Source organism: Heptranchias perlo, chromosome 15, assembly GCF_035084215.1.
Source record: "Heptranchias perlo isolate sHepPer1 chromosome 15, sHepPer1.hap1, whole genome shotgun sequence".
NCBI lineage: Eukaryota > Metazoa > Chordata > Chondrichthyes > Hexanchiformes > Hexanchidae > Heptranchias > Heptranchias perlo.
In genome coordinates, this window is record NC_090339.1 from 32,751,956 (window position 1) to 32,771,589 (window position 19,634).

General features: G+C 41.8%; 1 protein-coding gene across 2 annotated transcripts in view; it reads right to left on the reverse strand.

The window, feature by feature from the left end:
- Window positions 1–659: 659 nt before the first annotated feature.
- The window catches only part of nhsl2 (NHS-like 2), a 271,813-nt gene continuing 252,838 nt past the window's right edge, over window positions 660–19,634 (reverse strand). For both annotated transcript variants that reach the window (XM_067997035.1, XM_067997036.1), the window contains exons 6-8: window positions 15,143–17,968; window positions 13,810–13,951; window positions 660–11,399 (exon numbers count right to left, since the gene is read on the reverse strand). In XM_067997035.1, coding sequence (XP_067853136.1) covers window positions 11,051–11,399; window positions 13,810–13,951; window positions 15,143–17,968 — 3,317 coding nt within the window. In that variant the 3' untranslated portion in view covers window positions 660–11,050. The remainder of the gene's footprint in view (window positions 11,400–13,809; window positions 13,952–15,142; window positions 17,969–19,634) is intronic.

Here is a 19,634-nt window from a genome sequence, read left to right on the forward strand (position 1 = left end):
GGGAGAACTATCATCACTTTATTCCCAATAGGTCTGCAAATCAGATGCAAGCCACACCTTTGCAAGATTGCTGATTTTTTTCAGTTTTTATATGGTGACAAATAACTTTTCAACAAAATATTTCTTTATAACTGGTAAATTGCCCATGGTGCTTTTATATAAGATTTCCATGCGTCGTGCATGCTTCTGTCAGTTTCTTCATGTGCTCAGCAGCCAAACCAAAGCATCCTACTGAGCTGAAGGCTGCTACCTGAAAGGATTTTTACTTACCTTATTGTGGAGCCAGAAGGAGCAGGCGTGCTCCTCCTGGATCCATTTTAAAATTACGGGCTGTTCCCGACCACCGCTTGCCCCTTCCTGATTGCCCCCCTGTCCCCGCCCTCTCCCCACCCACCGTCCCAGATTCTCCTCGGGTCCTTGGTTGACATCTGAGCTGGCCAATCTTACTGCCCTCATGCAACTGGCGAGATGCCTTTGGGGCCGTGAATGGTACCCACAGCAAACCAATTTGACGTGGTCTTGCCACCGGCCTCATTAAGCGCATGCATCAAGCGCTGCACCGGGATTGTGCCCCAGTTCGAGCAAGGTCCAATTTCTAAGCTCACTTTTTTGAGCATTAATACAAGTCAAACTGAGAAAAATACATTCCATACGGCCACTGAAATTATATGATTTATTTTATTGACAAAGCAATCTTTGCACAGCAGGATAAGTCCAACCATTCGTACTCAAAAAAATAAATATTTTACAGAACACCAAGCTTACAAATGTACAGAAGCATAAAGATACAGAATCTGTGTACATAGATATACATTACAACCAAACCGGGGTCTTTATTTTAAATGTCATTCACATGTAATAAGACAATTACATTTTTTCATCTGCACTGACAACCAGGTATAAACTATAAAAGGAGTTCTGGTAACAGCAAAGCGTACACCTTCCAGGGTTTGTGAGGTTAGACAGATTTGTTTTTACTACAAGGTTACCATGCTATAAATATATATATATAAATATAAATATATATATATATTCTGAAACAAATCTTATTCTATATATGGAAACATTCTTGGTTCAGTTCAGATTGTGCAGGTGCAGTGTATGTGGATTAAAGTTCCCTCTATAATGTGCCTTAATCCCAATCTCAGAACAATATCCCTTACTGCACTCGTGAGAGATTTTTGATCTCTAATGGCTTCTGAGAGAAGTCGCCAATTTGTGTTGAGCAGTGCCAAATTAAGGGTACTTTCATTCTGTCTGCACATACCAACTAAGAATTCAGTCAAAGGGCTACATCTTCATGTAAAAGTAGCACATTTTGGGAGAAGGAGAATCCAGGCCAGAAAAATTGTGTGGCATTTTTGTCATTGTCTCTCTTGTAAGTGATGCAATAGTGTGTTTCAACTCAATTTAAATATGTGTGCATTATATATCTATTTCAAATCAAATGAAACAGATTTGCCAAATTATTTTTCCTGAAGGTACTGCCCCTTTAAAACTGCCAAGAATCATTTTACTTAGTTGGCAGGTAGAGGAAACTTTCACCTGGATTGGAACCCAGAACTGAAAAATACTGACTCACTGTGCCACCCAGTCCTTTTTGTTTTTTTTTCAAATGGTAAAACAAAGCATAAGTTAGAACAGAAGACATGTTTGGCATAGCAATTATGTCATCAGAAACCTCATGACCGCCTCGGTTTATCCAAGAGATAAAATATATGCCTCGTCATATAGGCTGGCGAGAGTACCAGTGGCAGAGGTCTGAGAGCAGGTTGCCCGAGAGAGGCACAAGGCAAGGAAAGATAAAACAACAGAATTATCACTCTCCCACCCCCATATGAAATGAAATGGAACAGAAACATTTCACAATGCCAGTGGGAAATCAATTTGTCAGCTCTGGAATTTAGGTTTGGCACATCATATTGTTTTATTGTACAGTAGGATCAAGGTTATTTATAATAGTTTAACAAGTAGATCTGATCTTTCAAAAGCTTTCACCTTTACAAAACTAGTGACAAGAGTGGGAAAGATCATGTCACATTCATGTAAATCTCAAAGGGAAAATGTTTACCCAGTAAAATGTCAAATAATGCCAAATGTTTTGAAGAGAGAGAAAGAGATGCCTGTACAATTACTGATCTTTCTCCATTGTCTCTTGTTATTGTGTTTTGTTTCCAAACTGCTGGGTCGATGCAGTTTTGGAGCAGCCATGTTGTACAGAACTATCCTCTGATGTGATACCATGAAGTTCCACTCACTGACCTCACAAATCTTTGGTAACAGCGGCACCATCTATTCATGGATTCGCTGCAGTAGAAATTCTGCTGCTCTCACATTATCTCTAGCGTGTTCTTGAACACGCTAGAGATATCATGAAATACATCATGAAATACAGTAGCATGGGGCAGAGGCCACCACAGTAAGGGAACACATATCTGCCTTTAAGGGAATTAAGGTTATATAATTATTCAGTAGAATACACTTCCTTCCTGCAGCACTTCTATCCCATCCCATTCTCTTGCCTGAAAAAAGTCTAAAATGGGGAAGATTGAATCATGACGGAGGGGGGGGGCAAAAAAAGAACCAGCACGCTACCAATCCATGTTGTAGTGTGTTAGCACCCCTGAGTTGCCAGAAGAATTAACTGTCAATTAATAAGGGTTTACAGAAGCTGGCCCCATAATTTGGCAGAATCCTCCATAAGCATTGCATAAATCCACTGAAACGGCCATACAGGATACACCAGGTTCTCGGCCTTTAGGGTGAGTTTCACCCCTACAATGCCAATGACGTAAGGGGGGGGGGGGGGGCAGGCACTCCCTAAGTCAGGATTTCCCATTACTAGACTCTCAGTCAGAACCCAGCATTCCATCGGTGCTGGTATGCCTGGCCTCACCAAGAATACTTGGTCAATAGCAGAAGTGGGGCCCACCTGGACCCCTGAAGGTTAAGTGATTTCTTTTTTTACATTTTAAAGGGGCTCCCTACAACACATAGGCACGGGGCAGCCAGATTCCTTTTCCTGGGTTGGGATGCATCAACCCGCCAGCTCCCACCCCACCCAGCTGGTGTTACCTGTGTCCTCAGTGAGGGGGCACCACAGTTTGTCCCCACAATCCTCTAATGGCCTAATCACAAGGTCCACTGACCCCATGAACTTCGTCAGAGTTCAGGGGTGGTCGCAATTTTATCTGCAGTCTTTAAGGACAAAATAAATCATGGAATGAGAAAAGGCCAATCGGCTAATTCCACAAAATCTGTACAATCTGAGAAAGTGATGTGTGGAAAGGACTCACTGACTGAGCTATTGGTTAAAGATGGACGAGAGAGAGGTCCAGCTTTGTCAGAATTTTTCTGTGAACTTTGTTGAATGTTGAATCGTGCGGGGGCACTGACTAGGCAGATTCTCGACATGTGTTCCCACTGCACAGACTCTGCACCAGTAGCACTAATGCATAAAGTCTACCCCTCAGTTTCTTAGCGTTTGTCTCAGTACTGCAAGAGGAATTTGAAAAGGGAAACCTAAACCCTTACCACATATTATTCCAGAAAGTGCTGCGAGGTATTGGACCTGTAGCTGTTATTTTTTTCCTTATGTTTAATTTATGCTGTTATTAATATCAGGTTTGTAGCCCATATGACCATAGGTCTTACATTTGATACTTGCAACACTTAAAGGAGGTGGATCCCTACATAAAGTTCAGTGCAATTAAGAGTAATTGTTAATCCTGGCCCACGGACTGCATTTCCTGGTTGTGGGGTGGAATGAGGTCTGCTCATTGGCACTGTACTGAAAATTATACTTAAATGCCCAAATCGTATCTCTATAGACGCTACATTCCCTCCTCCTATCAACACAGGAACCCACTGCATCCCTTGGAGTTATCATCTCAGCCTATACTTTCCCCCCTTACCTTCAATTCTGCATCCAAGCAGATATTCATTCAGCTTTTATTTTTGAGGGGATTAATTGCCACAGGATCAACAGCTTTTACAAGGATTCTGTTGCACAGCTTTCTGGCAGAAAAAAGGTTTGTTCTAATCTCTAGTACCACTTGAGGCTGATTAACTTTGAACCTGTGCCCTTTTACACTCACAGTCCAAGTCAAAAAACCTGCTTATATCTACACCATTAATACCTCAAGTGTTCCACAAGCACCCTAACGCCAGCAGACTGTTTGAGTGTGAAAGCAATAATCCAGACAAATAAACAAGAAAATTAACTGAAGGACATGTCTCAGAAACTCCAATCGCATGCTTAATTTGAAAATGGGGAATGGCCTGAATGTAATATGGGATTTTCATCTATCTCCACAGAACTGCTAAAAAAAACTAGCAAATAGTGACATTATTTGTGAGGCACACTACATGACAGTGCAAAGCATGTCCACTGAGTTCTGGAACAGGGATGCGATTTGTCCACTGAGTTCTGGAACAGCGATTCAATATACACTTGAAAAGGAAAAAATTTGCAGGGGAATAAGCAGGGGGGTGGGACTAATTGGATAGCTCTTTCAAAGAGCTGGCACAGGAATGGTCTCCTCCTGCACTGGAAGATTTTATGATTCCATGAACATGAGTCTCCCAGCTGCATGGACACAATGGTATGTGAGATGTCACCTTTTATTATGTCCAAAGTCCAGATGGTTTGAGTTTTGATGCTGATTTTGCTTCTGATACAAATTATAAGATAAAGTGGAAAAAGTAGAAACAATGCTCAAAAAGTGGACAAGTGGCAACCCCAAGTTCCACTCATCTATACTCTCTAATACAACAAAAAGCCTTGGATAGCTATGGAACAGAAATAATTGAAGAGAAATATATAATCTCACAAAAAGATTGTGGAATGACTCTGGTGCAACTATCATTTAGTACTAATTAACCTCTTTCTGAACACATACTTAATTACATACATTTTTAAGAAGGTAAGTTAGACAATCCACAGCATCAAATTAAAGGCAAAGATTTTACTCCACAATCCTAAGCATATAAAGAGACACATGTACACTTATCAATATCCATTACTCACCCCACTTACTTTGTTGCATGCTTAAAAGCAGCCTAGAAGCAGACATTTTTTGTAGCTCTGCTTTTCCTGTAACATCATGAACTTCTGCCCATTGACAACATGAATACCCATAATGCACTGTCCCCATTCACGATGTCATCGAGAGTGCTTCTTTTCCCATGACTAATATTCCAAGTTACTTGGGGGGCATTTCAACTTTTATCGCTGGGCTCCTACAATGGTCTTTGATATTTGCTTGTTAAAAAAAAACTTTTTTAAAATTAAAATATATATTTTTCAAAGTAGAATTGCTGCACTGAGTTAGTTTCACAGCTCTAATCCTTGTGCAAGAACAGTCACTTCATATGATTTATCCTGTATAGAGCACTGGCAGTGTGTTTGCATTATCCTGTACAGCCTGTAACTAGAAGTGTATTTGCCTGGTACATTAACCTGTATTGGGTGTAACTGGCAGTGTCCACCTGGTACTTTAGCTTGTGTTAAATTTAACTGGCAGTATGTGCAACTAATATATAATAAGCAGAATGGCTACCTGTGTTTGATGTCTGCCTTGTGCAGTACGCAACTCTGGGCATAACAGACATATGTCAACCTGCTACATTATCCTGTATTTAGTGTAACTGGCAACGTAGCTAGCTGGTACATTGCCCTATACTGGCTGTAACTAGCAGTGTGTCCATCTGGTACATTACCCTGTATTTAGTGTAACTGGCAGTGAGTCTAGCTGGTAGATTACCCTGTGCTGGTTGTGACTGGCAGTGTGTCTAGCTGGTACATTACCTTGTGCTGGATATGACTGGCAGTGTGTCTAGCTGGTACATTACCTTGTGCTGGATGTGACTGGCAGTGTGTCTAGCTGGTACATTACCTTGTGCTGGATGTGACTGGCAGTGTGTCTAGCTGGTACATTACCTTGTGCTGGGTGTAACGGGCAGTGTGTCTAGCTGGAACATTACCCTGTGCTGGGTGTAACGGGCAGTGTATCTGATGTCACTGGCAGGACTGTGGGACTGTCCTGATTCAATCCTCCCTCAGATTTTCCTCCTTCCCAGCATCTGCCCAATGGACTGCTGAAGACCATACCATCAATGTGAAAATCTATTAACGAGTCTACTAGTATCATGGTCTGAAATATTTTATTGTATTGCTTATGTGTGACCCCCACAAAGTAGATTGAGAGGTTCTCAGTGTCTAAATTATGTCATATTGTGGCCATTGTGCACAAGTATGTGATGGTCATGGGGTGGTCTGATGTAATGCTGAAATGAAGACTTATTGTACTACCTTCTACTCTTAACTCATTCTTTCCCTAGACCTCAGAACTGTGGAACTCCTCACCTCTCTCAGTCTCCACTTCCTCCAGCAGTCTATAGGCTTTTAAAACCTACCCTTGCCATCATCTAAACACTGTTTCTTGATTTAGCCTGTCTTTTCTCATACACTTTTCAAATTTGACCCCACTTGGCACTTCAGGTCTTGATCCTTCACATACATTACTCAATAATAAAGAAAGCAGAAATTAATAATTAAACAGTAATGATAACAACATATTTATAGATGTTCCTTTCCTTCTTTTCTAAATATATTCAGCCAAAGCATAAAAAAAAATCAATATTTGATAGTACTTTCAAAAAAAGGTCACACCACTGACTTTTAACTTTCAACTAAATAATATAACCTATGAAACAATGGAGTTTAACAAGTTTAATTACTTTCCAAACACTTTCACAACTGTATCTTACAACTATTAATGATGACTTGGAAAGGATGGCACAATAAGTGTTGGGAGATAAATTATGGTACCGAAGATTTTGACTGAAATATTTAAGACCTACTCCCGATATGTCAATCCTGGTCAGGTTCCTCCTTAGTTCCTGATAGTTCGTGGTAGTCAGAGAGCACCCTGACTGCTTGGTAATAGGGACCACAAGGGGGAAGTGTTTTCTATTGAATCATCACATATTCCTTAATGTTATAAAGGGCTTGACAGGGTAGATGCTGAATGGCTGTTTTTCCTGGCTGGAGAGTCTAGAACTAGGGGGCATAGTCTCAGGGTAAGAGGTAAGCCATTTAGGACTGAGATGAGGAGAAATTCTTTCACTCAGAGGGTTGTGAATCTTTGGAATTCTCTCCCCCAGACGGCTGTAGATGCTCAGTCATTGGGTATATTCAAGGCTGAGATCGATAGATTTTTGGACACTAAGGGAATCAAGGGATATGGGGATCGGGCGGGGAAGTGGAGTTGAGGTCGAAGATCAGCCGTGATCTTACTAAATGGCGGAGCAGGCTCGAGGGGCCGTATCGCCTACTCCTGCTCCTATTTCTTATATTCTTAAAGGGAGATATCTCTACACTTACCATTGTATCTAAATCATCCTTAGTTATTGTATTTTTCAAACTGCTAGTTAGAGGAAGCTTAGAAGCAGCCCTTTTGAATAGAACATCATAAAATTCAATTCTAGAGACATCATGAATGGGTATGATTGACTGTGGGCAGCAATGGAATGGAACCAGGAGAATTTTTTCAAAAGAACAATACTTTAAAATTGCAATCAGCAGCACAGAAAATCTCTCCAGTTTCATGTCTCACTTCAATTGTTTTTGAAACAAGTTAAGATTTGTTTATGTTACATATCAGGTTGGAATAGAACTCGGCACATTAAGTTCCAGGATTCCCCTATAGATAATGAGGAGAAACCAGAAAGACAGTCACGATGGGGCTGCTCTCTCACAGATGCTACTAAGCAGCTGGTATAGAACTGTATCAGTAAAAGCCCAGGAGTTCATGTCATGCCCACTCGCTCAGGCCTGGTGGCATGTTCTGGTGGAGACTAGAGGGGAATCTAGGGAGAAAATATTTTATTTTTAACAAAAAGTTCACCAGATGGTTCAGTGGATAAATGAACAATATGGTGTGGTACTGAGCCAAACTGACCTGGAAGGTGCCAGGTTTGATCCCGTGTGCCTAAGCTGACCTCAGAGGTGAGGCATTACAATGGACCTTAGTCTCCTTGAATTGGGACAAGGAGGAATCAGCCAGGGTTTCCACTCCCACTCACTAACCGGTAACCTCTGCTGGGAATTGTGTGTGTGTGTGTGTGTGTGGATATCAGGTAAGGACAGGATCAAGTTTAGTTGTGGTGCCCCTAACAGTCAGTTAGCCTACTTACTCTCAGGGCTCAAATGTGATAAATGGCGTACCAGAAGATGCTGGCACCTGTAGAACTGTACCCCAGTAACAGCACCCTTAGGAGAAGAGGGGAAAGATTTTAAAACTTATAAAATATAATTTTTAAATTCAAGACTGTTTCTCGCCTCAGTTGAAACTAATGTGTTTCCGAGCAGATTTAACCTTGTTTCTTGAATCTTTTAAGGGGGTGGAAAGGGGTTTGAGAAAGAAAAACTATCTTGAAATAAAATTTGCTTCAAGTTATAGTTTTAATGATTGTCCTGAAAGATTATACAATTAATATTTATTTATCGCTCTACGCTATGGGGGAGGGAAATGCATTTTCTAATATATGTAAAAATAACTATAGATTATTCTCAATTTCCTGAGTCACTTTTAAAGCGCACAATTCATTTCAAATATTTAAGTGCAAGACATCACGGACACAAAGCGATGGAGTCCTCCCGATTTAAGTGCGCTCATTTCTCACTATTCGCAGGCCAAATGCTCATTGCATTCTGACATGGTGGAACATGGCTATTATCACAAGGTGCATTCGATTGCTTATCCCCACATCGACATCACTAGCACAGTCTGGTTAAGAAATGTCGATGATCTCAATGCGTGACGCTTTGGGGGGAGGGAATCTCATACATTCAAGAATAAGGTAAAATATGAATATTTACAGAAAGCTTCAATAAATTGACTGATAACGTGTAACTCACTCAGGATGATAACTCACCCTGTACAAATCATGAAGACGAGAGTTTTATCATTACCAATATATTTTAAACTAATTAGAGATATTTAACTCTTTAACCAATTGAATTTCCTCCAGACAGAGTAACCTGAGATAAAAAATATGAGACTTACACAGGAATTGGGAGGCATGTATGGGGGGATGGGATGGTGGGATTCAGCTTGTCCTCAGCGATAGGAGCAAAAAGATTTTAATAAGAAAGCTCTATGAAGCCTTCTAATTACCTCTATTAAGATTTATAATTAACATTGGAAACTTGTATATTAAATACTCTGCCTCATGCTCCCATATATGGAGTTATTGCCAGTATTGTAGTAATTGTGGTGCCACAGGGCAGAGTTCTGGCTCAGGCCTGAGATGGCCACAACTCTGGTTCTAGAGCAGAATGGACACAGCTCTGGCTCAGTGCAGGGATATTGACTGTGGACCGGGACAAGCTCAAGGCTGTGATGGGCACAACTCTGGTTCTACAGTGGAATGGACAAAGCGATGGGCAGAGATTGGCACAACTCTGTCTCTGGGCTGAGACAGGTGCAGCCCTGATTCTGCACTAAAACAAGCATAGCCTTGGCTCAGAGCTAGGATGGGCATAGCTCAGGTTCTGAGCTGAGAGGAGCACAGCACTGGCTGTGGGCTCAGTCGGGCATAGCCCTGCTTATGGTTGGGATGAATCCAGCTCTGGCTCAGGATCTGGGATGAGAAGTTTCCACCTCAAGGCGCAGTTCACTTTCCATTTTAAACAGACTTTGTTTACCTTGTGAATAAAATAAAATATAAAAAGAAAAAACACAAGGGCTAAGAGTTTCTGAAATATTTTAAAATATGTCTGATTAGAACCAGTGGGGTAACAGCAGACCAGCTCAAACCAAGGCTAAAAGAAATCCAGAGTTTCTACATTCAGGTCAATGCTGTACACGATGGTAAAGGCAGCACACAGTCCTTTTGAAAGCTTCCAAATTCAAAGTTCTCTCCTTTGATCTAATTCAGAAAAGCTTTGAAACAATTCTTATATATTGATGCCATATTACATATTACAGTATATTGATAAAATTAACAACAAAATAGGAGGCACTATTCCAATAAACATTACAGATCAGGCAAACAACTGCTTCTTAAGCAAATAGTCAAAACAATCAGCATACTGCTAGCCAGTTTCAAGACCTCAGCAATGTGCCTGCTGGACCCTGCAATTTGCCTCTACTCCTGTTTCCAAAACAACATGGCTTTCTTTAGAGGGAAGATGCGGGGAAGGGGGAAAGGCAAGAAAAGATTTCTTCAGCCTCAGTGCACATGGGCATAGTCTCTCAGTCACAGAGCAAAAGCTGTCTATTTTACAATCCTAAAGAAAAATCCTCCTTCTCCTGAAGCCTCGTTGTGGTTCGAGACTCACAGAGTAAATGTGGACCCAGTGGCAGTATGGAGCTGAAGCTTAACTCTAATAATGTCATTTTTCCCCAAGTTTCTTGCAATATGAACATCTTGGATCAGAGTTTGCAGGTCTCCCGAGATCTCTGGGAAGAAATCATCATATCACAAAGGTTAAAAAAAAAACACAAATTCAGTGTACTGCTGGTTTGGTTACCAGTTGTCAAGCAGTAATCACTAGAGATGCATGTAAAATTTACAAACAGAACCTAACCAGGGCTGCTCCTAGTATCGTGCATGGAACATTCTTTTAAATGCTCAGTTCCAATAAGGCCTTAGTACACCTTGATTGCCAGGCTGGAATGAAGCTCGTCTGCTGTACATTTTCATAATGCTCCAGGATTTTCCAGTCTAATTAAAAATAGCCTCAGATCAATCAGGCCATGCTGCATCCTCCATCTTACTTTGAGCAATTTCCTCTGAGTTCTTGAACCAACAAATTGTTTGCACCAAAAATCTGTCACTTAAATTTTTCAAATTTTTGTGGGTTTCCAAATGAAGAACACATCATCACTCGAGCTTGCAGTTCACAGGGTTTGTGCAAAGCTGCCTCCTTCCTTCTGGCTAGATCACAGCTCCATTGGTAGGGCAAAATTAAAAAATGTACATTCAACAGGATAGAGTAACATTAACCTCCTCGACTTGCTCTTCAAGGATTGGTACAGCTCTAACACCTTGTAGTGTTTTCAGGAGAGACTGGCTCTGATATGGGCGGGCACCTTTCTGACTCCTGTGTAAACTCTGTCGCAATCCTTCTCGCAAGCGGGTTGGTGCTTTTCAGGAGCTCAGCTGCGGACATCCGTGTGCCAGATGCAGGCTTGCTGCCCTTCTTTTGCAATAAGGCCTTAAAGTTCTCGTTGCTGGTGCTGGTTTTGGACCCACTTCCACTAGCTGAGGGGGAAAGCTTGAGTCCACTGCTGGGAGGTGTTGCGGGAAGTTTGATTGGTGAAACAGCCACATGTCTGACACTGAATGATTCCCCAGGCTCTTTCCATCCCAGCACCTTCCTCTTGGACCTATTGAAAAAAGATCACAAAATAAAATTCTAACAAGCAGACTTCGAGTCATTTCAATGGAACGCTGGCACGTAGGAAAAATATAGCATGCGGCATGATACTGAGCCATTTAGACAAGGCCTCAGGTTTCACCTCTGCTGAATTAGTCTGTCTCAGCCGAGGTGTCAATAGGGAAGATGCAATTATCCCCAAGGCTAGGGAGCAGAAAAAGTCATGCAGTGTTCCCTTCCCAGGCTCATTTTCAGAAATGTAATAGTGTGGGAAAATAATGCTAGATGATACAAGAATGCTGGATCTCAGTCATTGATTATTTAACACATTTATAAAAGAATAATTATTCTGATCCTTCAATGTCATTACAGAATCAAGCAGCCCTAATGGGCACAGTGCTGGCTCAAATGTGTGTGCAGGAAGAGTGAATCTTTAATTAGGTCCACATTTAGATTTTTGTTTTATTTTTCACTCTCAGATCACTGCTATGGACTAGAATGTCAGTCAGTGGGTGACAATCCCACTATAATGGATTGTAATGTTAGTCAGTGACAAGCCCACTGTAATGGATTGCAATGTCAGTCAGTGACAAGCCCACTGTAACACCCCTATTCAAGAAGGGAGTGAGGCAGAAAGCAAGTAACTATAGACCAGTTAGCCTAACATCTGTCATTGGGAAAATGCTAGAATCCATTATTAAGGAAGTAGTAGCCGGACATTTGGAGACTCATAATACAATCAAGGAGAGTCAACATGGTTTTATGAAGGGGAAATCGTGTCTGACAAATTTATTAGAGTCCTTTGAGGAAGTAACGGGCAGGGTGGATAAAGGGGAATCAATGGACGCAGTATATTTGGATTTCCAAAAGGCATTCGATAAGGTGCCACATAAAAGATTACTGCACAAGATAAGAGTTCATGGTGTTGGGGGTAATATACTGGCATGGATAGAGGATTGGCTAACTAGCAGAAAACAAAGAGTCGGGATAAAAGGGTCATTTTCAAAATGGCAATCTGTAACTAGTGGGGTGCCGCAGGGCTCAGTGCTGGGGCCTCAACTATTTACAATATATATCAATGACTTGGATGAAGGAACAGAGTGTCTTGTGGCCAAATTTGCTGATGATACAAAGATAGGTGGAAAAGCAAGTTGCGATGAGGACACAAAGTGTCTGCAGGTTAAGCAAATGGGCAAAAATTTGGCAGATGTAATATAATGTGGGAAAATGTGAAGTCATCCACTTTGGGAGGAAAAATAAAAAAGCAAAATATTATTTGAATGGAGAAATACTACAAAATGCTGCAGTACAGAGGGATCTGGGTGTCCTCGTACATGAAACACAAAAAGTCAACATACAGGTGCAGCAGGTAATCCGGAAGGCAAACGGAATATTGGCCTTTATTTCCAGGGGGATGGAGTATAAAAGCAGGGAAGTCATGCTACAACTCTACAAGGTGCTGGTGAGACCACACCTGGAGTACTGTGTACAGTTCTGGTGCCGTTATTTAAGGAAGGACATACTTGCATTGGAGGCAGTTCAGAGAAGTTTCACTAGGTTGATTCCGGGTATGGAAGGGTTGTCCATAGGAGGAAAGATTGAACAGGTTAGGTCTATACTTACTGGAGTTTAGAAGAATGAGAGGAGAACTTATTGAAACATACAAGATTCTGAGGGGACTCGATAGGATAGATGCTGAGAGGATGTTACCCCTCATGGGGGAATCTAAAACTAGGGGGCATAGTCTCAGAATAAGGGGTCACCTGTTTAAGACAGAAATGAGGAGGAATTTCTTCTCCCAGAGGGTCATGAATCTTTGGAATTCTTTATCCCAAAAAGCGTGGAGGCTGAGTCATTGAATACATTCAAGGCTGAGTTAGACAAATTTTTGATCAGCAAGGGAGTCAAAGGATATGGGGAAAGACCAGAAAAGTGGAGCTGAGATAAAAATCAGATCAGCCATGATCTCATTAAATTGCGGACCAAGCTCGAGGGGCCGAATGGCCTACTCCTCCTCCTATCTCTTATGGTCTTATGGTAATGGATGGTAATGTTAGTCAGTGACAATTCCACTGTAATGGATTGTAATGTTAGTGACAAGCCCACTGTAATGGATTGTAATGTTAGTGGCAATCCCACTGTAATGGACTGTAATGTTAATCAATGACAATCTCACTGCAGTGGGGTATAACATTCTCCAGTCAGTTAATGATGATCTATGCCATCAGCGCCAGGAATTTCCTCAGGGGTTCTCCTGATCGGCTGCCAAAATTTTGGTGGAAGATCAGCAAAAACTCCAGATAGACTAAGTAAATCATCATGACCTTCATCAGCTAAGTCATCAGGGGAGCTCACTTTGATCCCTTACTCTCACTCAGGTCCTCTCACATGTCAGAAGCTACCTCTAACTTTTCTCTTACCTGTGAATAACAGTGAAGAGATCTTCAGTGGAGCGTTGGGTGCCTGAAGAGACAAAGACATCATCATCATACTCCGTTACAGTGTCTCCGCTCTGTGCACCTGTGGGACTTCTTTGCTTAGTATTTGGATTCAAGGAAATGTCTAGAGAAAATGTGATAGGATTGAGCTATCATGGGAGACACCGAGACTTTAAAAAAAATCAGCATATTTGCAAGTGTGTCAATGGATAAGATCACAGCTCAGTTCTGTTAACCAGCAGTCATTAGAATCCAAAATACAGACGCCAAAGAATCTGAACTAAGAGAGGCAGAAAAAACACAAAAAATGACACCACCACTAGCTAGTCAAGTCTAAACTGCACCTACATTGGAACATCTAGGCTACACTGTCTGATCGCAACCGTGTTCCCAACCCAAACACCTCTTCTGGTTCAGTGGGCACATTCACTGCCCCGTGTGGTAGTGAGCCATGCAGACCAAGAGGTTTCCAGATTTGATATTCAGTCTGTGCCGAATAAACTGATGTCAGCCAGGGCAGCAGTCAGTACGCTACAGATGGCCTCAAAGCCTTCATCTTGGGAGAAGGAAATTAGCCAGAGTTCTCGCTCCTGATTACTATCCAGACAATCCTGCTGAAAAGGGCATGTGTGTAGAATGGGATCAGCATCAACACCAATATAGCCATCATTGAGCAGACTGCTGACCCTGAAGCAAGGGGAAATTGGGCGAACCCGATCGGGAAATGCGATGAGGATCCGCTGCACTGGATGGCAACTCACTTTTCCACCTGTCCCATTTTCCACCATACTACCCAGCAGCCACAAAAAGCAGGCGCTCATTTCCCCATCCTTTGCGCTGTTTCCTTTTCTCACTCATGTAAAATGAGTAGCCAGGATTGTTCAGATGGTGAAGAGAATGTGGAGGGGCATTTAAAGAGCCCAGTAGCTCCATTGTTAACACCAGTTTAAGTAGCATTTCTGAACCACAGCTGATTCTCTAGCAATCATGTTTCACATGGATGTCCTTTATAAATGACATCTTGCATGTGCAAATGTCAAGAAATAGCATTCAGGATGTTCCCACCCCAAAATGAATATTTAAATGAATTACCCACCTGTTTGAGGTGGGTGCCTCCTACAACGCTGGTCCATACCCACTAGAAACTACACCACGGTGCAAAGTCAATGGAGTTCTGGGTGCCATTGTAGTGGTGTAAATTGTATTTTCCACTACCAGCCACAAAGTTCATGCCATTACAACAGCACCCAGCAGCAGGAAATCTATAGGTTTTTACTTTGCAAAGAATCAGCTTCTATTCTGACGTCTCACATACCTGCAGGATTCTGACCCGGAGAAGTGCTCAGTGTTATATTTTGGCATATCCCAAAGCCATCATTGTATTCTTTGTTCCTGCTTTCCTCCAAATGAATGCTGGTACTTGGTATAGTCCCTATACTTGCACCAATGTTCAGATCGTGTGGCGCAATCACCTTGGTCGCTTTCAGATTTCTGTCTGCCCCAACTGTAACATTGGTAAATGAAGCATTTACACTGTTGAAATCCGGAGTGGCAGTTGGGCTGTGTAATGGACTCCGCTCTGATCTGTCTGTGACTACAAGTATGTGTGCTGTGTTTGTTGGTACAATCAGCACATTTGGTTTCTTAGGGACAGGTGGTGGAGTCTTACTTTTCTTCTTCTCCATGCATTGAGTGGAACTCCTGGTTAGCTCTGCAAGACTTTTCCTTTGACTCTCTTCTGCAGTGCCTGGTGCTCCTTTAGTTTGTTTTTCACTTGTGTGGTTACTTTCAGGGTAATTTTGTTGAGCAGATGCAATTTCTGGTGATGCCAAAGGTTTCTGACTTGCTGCGTCATCTACAGACTCTTGTTTCTTTACCCCAACCTTTCTAAAGACAGTGACAAGACTTTTTCTTGAAGTAGCCGGTGAAGGTCTTGAAGCGACAGGAGATGTCTGCTCAGTGGGAGAAACCTTCAGTACAATACTTGAAGGCCTTTTTGACATTGGTGGCTTTCCAGCAACAGGTGGTCGGACTTTTTTCTGGGGTGTTTCAGAGGATTCAGTATGGGTTTCCTGTGGTGAGTCTAAAATATCCACATTATCCTCAGTTTCTGATCTGCTGACTGAGCGAAGACGTACTGACTCCAAAACAGTCTGTGTTATGACCGGCATAGAAGGTTGGTTAGGGCTAGGTTTCTGGCTAGGTTTATTACTATTTGAGGAATCAGAGTGTCGTCTGCTTGTTTTGGATTTGCCTTTAAAAGATAGCTTAAGTCCTGACAGGTCCAAATGAGGAGGTGGCATAATGGGCAAATCAAAAACACGCTTTGACTTTGGGCTCTTCTCATTAGGTGAAGTTGGTTGCAATGAAGACTTCCGCTCTGGCACCTTGGGCTTTGCTTTGCCACCTGGTTGTGGTACAGGGCCTTGATAAACAGACATGGGGAAAGAAGATGTTGGAGTTTCTGACTGGCTTGAATAACCACTGGATGGTGACATCAGGCCAGGGAGCTTCCCTGGAGAAGACATTTTAGATTCAGCCTCCACAGATAACTGGGATGGAGTTGTAGCTCTGGAAATAGATGGAGATGTCAAGGATTCGGAACTGCCCCGAGATTTGACACATTCAATCACAGTTATACCTGTTGCAGTACTAGAGTTTGATAATGATCGGTATGGATCATTGGACTTCCAGTCATTAAGGAACCAATGCTCTGAGTACCGTATGGGTTCTCCATCTTTCAGTGTGGGTGTAGCAGAGCTGGAACGGGCATCTGATATAAAGCCACTGGATTCATTGCTGTCTATTGATTCACTTTGAACTATTTGCTTCTCTGAAGGGAGAAAGAGCTTTGTCGGTCTATTTTCTCTAGGAGAGATATTTGGCTCAGTTTTTTCAAGTTTAGGAGCAGCTCCACATTTTTTCAGAGAGACACCACGCACTGGTGGAACGGGCTTCTTCTTTGGCTTTTTCAGAGAGATACTTCTTGACCGAGTCCTTGTTTTCTGTGGTCCCTCCTGATCTGTTATCACAGATACATTCTCAGTACTTTGGCTGTCCTCTGAACTGGCACTTGGATAACGCATTATATAATTTTCGCTATGTCGCCGGGAGTGGTCATAACACTTGGAATCATAGCATCTTATAGCATCTGATGAACAACATGAACCAGAATCTGTTGGAGTTGACAGTGATCGCTCACGGAACTTGCAAGTATCTGTACTAAAGTTACCTGGGAGTTCCAGGTTTGCGTTTTTTTCTTCACCTGGGTCATTGGTCGTGTAAACTATAATTTGTTCATGGTTAGTCCTTATATCTTTAAGATTCTGAGCTCTCACTGCTGTTTCCCCTGGAGCTGATGAGAAAGAGCCAACTGCAGGGCCTCTGGTATTTTGTGTTTGGCCTTCCCTTGGTAAAAATGTTGATAATGCAACGTTACACTCTGGATGGGAGCTGGCATTCAGTGATAGCCCCGAGTCACACTGTGAAGAATGTTTCAAGCACTGAAGTGACACAGATAGAGCCATATCTGAAATGTGAGGAGCATTCATCAAATTGCTGCCATTCCAAACTCTGCTGGAAGAATGATGACTCTCCATGTGGTTATCTGGGCAATGACATGGTCCTCCTGGATCGGACATGTTAGCATGAGGCAACAATTGTCTTTGAGCTGAGGAACAAATTGAACGCTGTGTGTGAGACTGGCCATTGCGGTAACTTTGACTGAATGTCACTGGAGCATGTCCATCAACATGCATGGCTTCCATTGACATAGAGTTTGGTGGGTTTACACCACTCGAATTGTTCCAGGAAGAAGAAAAACTAGATCCTCTCGTTTGATCCCAAGAAGTGTTAAATGAAGAGAAACTATGTTCACTTAGAGACGCATGTATCATCTGGGTATTGTTCGTTGTGAATGTGATATTCCCTGAAGATTGAGATAGATTTGCGTTGGTTATTTGGCCCAGATCACTATGTACCTTCCTGAGAGTTGTGGGGAAACACTGTACCAATCCAAGATTGCTGACTGAGTCTCTTTTCCCATTGGCAACGCTCATATCTTCATCAAAAGTAAAGAGACGCTGGGTTGCCTCTGCATTCACTAGTACATGAGGAGATGTGCAACCTTCTGTTGAAGGACCTAGAACGAAAAACAAAATAACCTGATGAACACTCTGTATGTAGATAAGAGGACATTAGTTAGCAGCACAGCTTGAGTCTTTTTAGTGTTCCTAAATGACACAAAAAATTTAAATATAGCTTTGGACACGTTTGAATTACCTGCGGGAATCGCAAGCAAATACTGCTAACACTGGATCCTTTGATTTAAATGACATTTGTTAGAACATTTCAAAGAAGCTCCATATAATAAATGAAGCATAACTAGCGTAGCACTGTATAGCTGCAAGATCCATGCAAGCCATGGGTTTCTTTGTAATAATGATAATGGGCCGGAAATTGCACTAGGTGGCGAACGGAAGTCGCTGGCACTCGTAAGTAACTAACTCACCCTCAAACTTTTTGCGGGCTTCTGGACACCAACTTGCTTTAATTGAGACCTGCAAGAAGTGCAGTGGTCAATCCCAGGCTTCTCTGAGCTGTGAGAGCAGGGAAAGATCTCTTTCTCCCCTCAGCCAATCAGCTGGAAGCAAGCCACGCTGTGAGAAGCAGGAAGTGAATCTCATTCACAAACCGCGCAAATTAAGAACCAGGAAATGTCAGATAAGATTAGTAAATGTACAATGAAATCAGATCAAGAAAGTAAAATAAAGAGACGGCAAGATTAAAAGACTGAGAAAGAAGAGACAGAAAGAAAAAGTGAAAAAATAAAAAATTAACATTTTTTAATTTAAATTTTTTTTAAATGTCCAAAAACTATTAAAGTCGGGAGTAATGAGAAAGTTAATTTTCAGTGCCAGACAGGTTGTTTGACAGCCATTAATACTTACCACACCGTTAAAAGTTAGTTTAGATCCGATATAATTCAGTGTGCCTTTTTTCTGGCGAGATTATTTCATTTCCAGCTGGGCAGGAGAGCAAGTTCACGCTGGTCCATTGATTCCAACCAACGATATCTCTTTAATGCGAAACTGTCAGATCAGCAGGGAATCAGGAAGAGTGAGTTCCGGCTTTCCCTGTTTGACTGCGCATGTGCAGTCGCCAGAATTTGCTCTTCAATTTGCCCCGAAATAACGGTGAGCGCTGTTAGCCTCGCCATTATTGGCCAATTTCTGGGCCATTATATCTATTTTACATTAAAATAGTGTGTGGTTGCAATATTCTAAATGTGTTGTGCCTGTAGGTGACGCTGTTAGAGCAACATAAATGACTTGTTAATTAAAGTGACAGCACAGCTAAAGTTATAGGACTATTGACATCATGATGCTACTGCAGGGAGGATCCTACATAAAATTTCTGCATCCAGGTCATCATTATATCAAGTTTTATAAAGAATTTTATGATCTCTATCTGTGCAACCATATTCAACAAGTAGCATGTAAAGAGAAAGATTCACCCAATGTCTCAAGGTGTAAAATGCTTTCAAAAAATTAAAGTCTTCCTATAAACCCACTTCACGTACAAATTGACCAAAAATAAAATTAGAAAAAGTGAAAAAATAATTTGCATTTGCACCTGAACGAGGCTGTCTGTCCCATAAATTCCTTTCCATTTCAAGGCAGAGCCTAGCAACACTGGACAGTCATTTTATATGGGTAAAATTATGAAGATATGTACCACAAGGAATAGCTGAGGCGAATAGCGTAGCATAACTGATCTTAAGCTTCTTCTGTGAAATTGCAGTACAG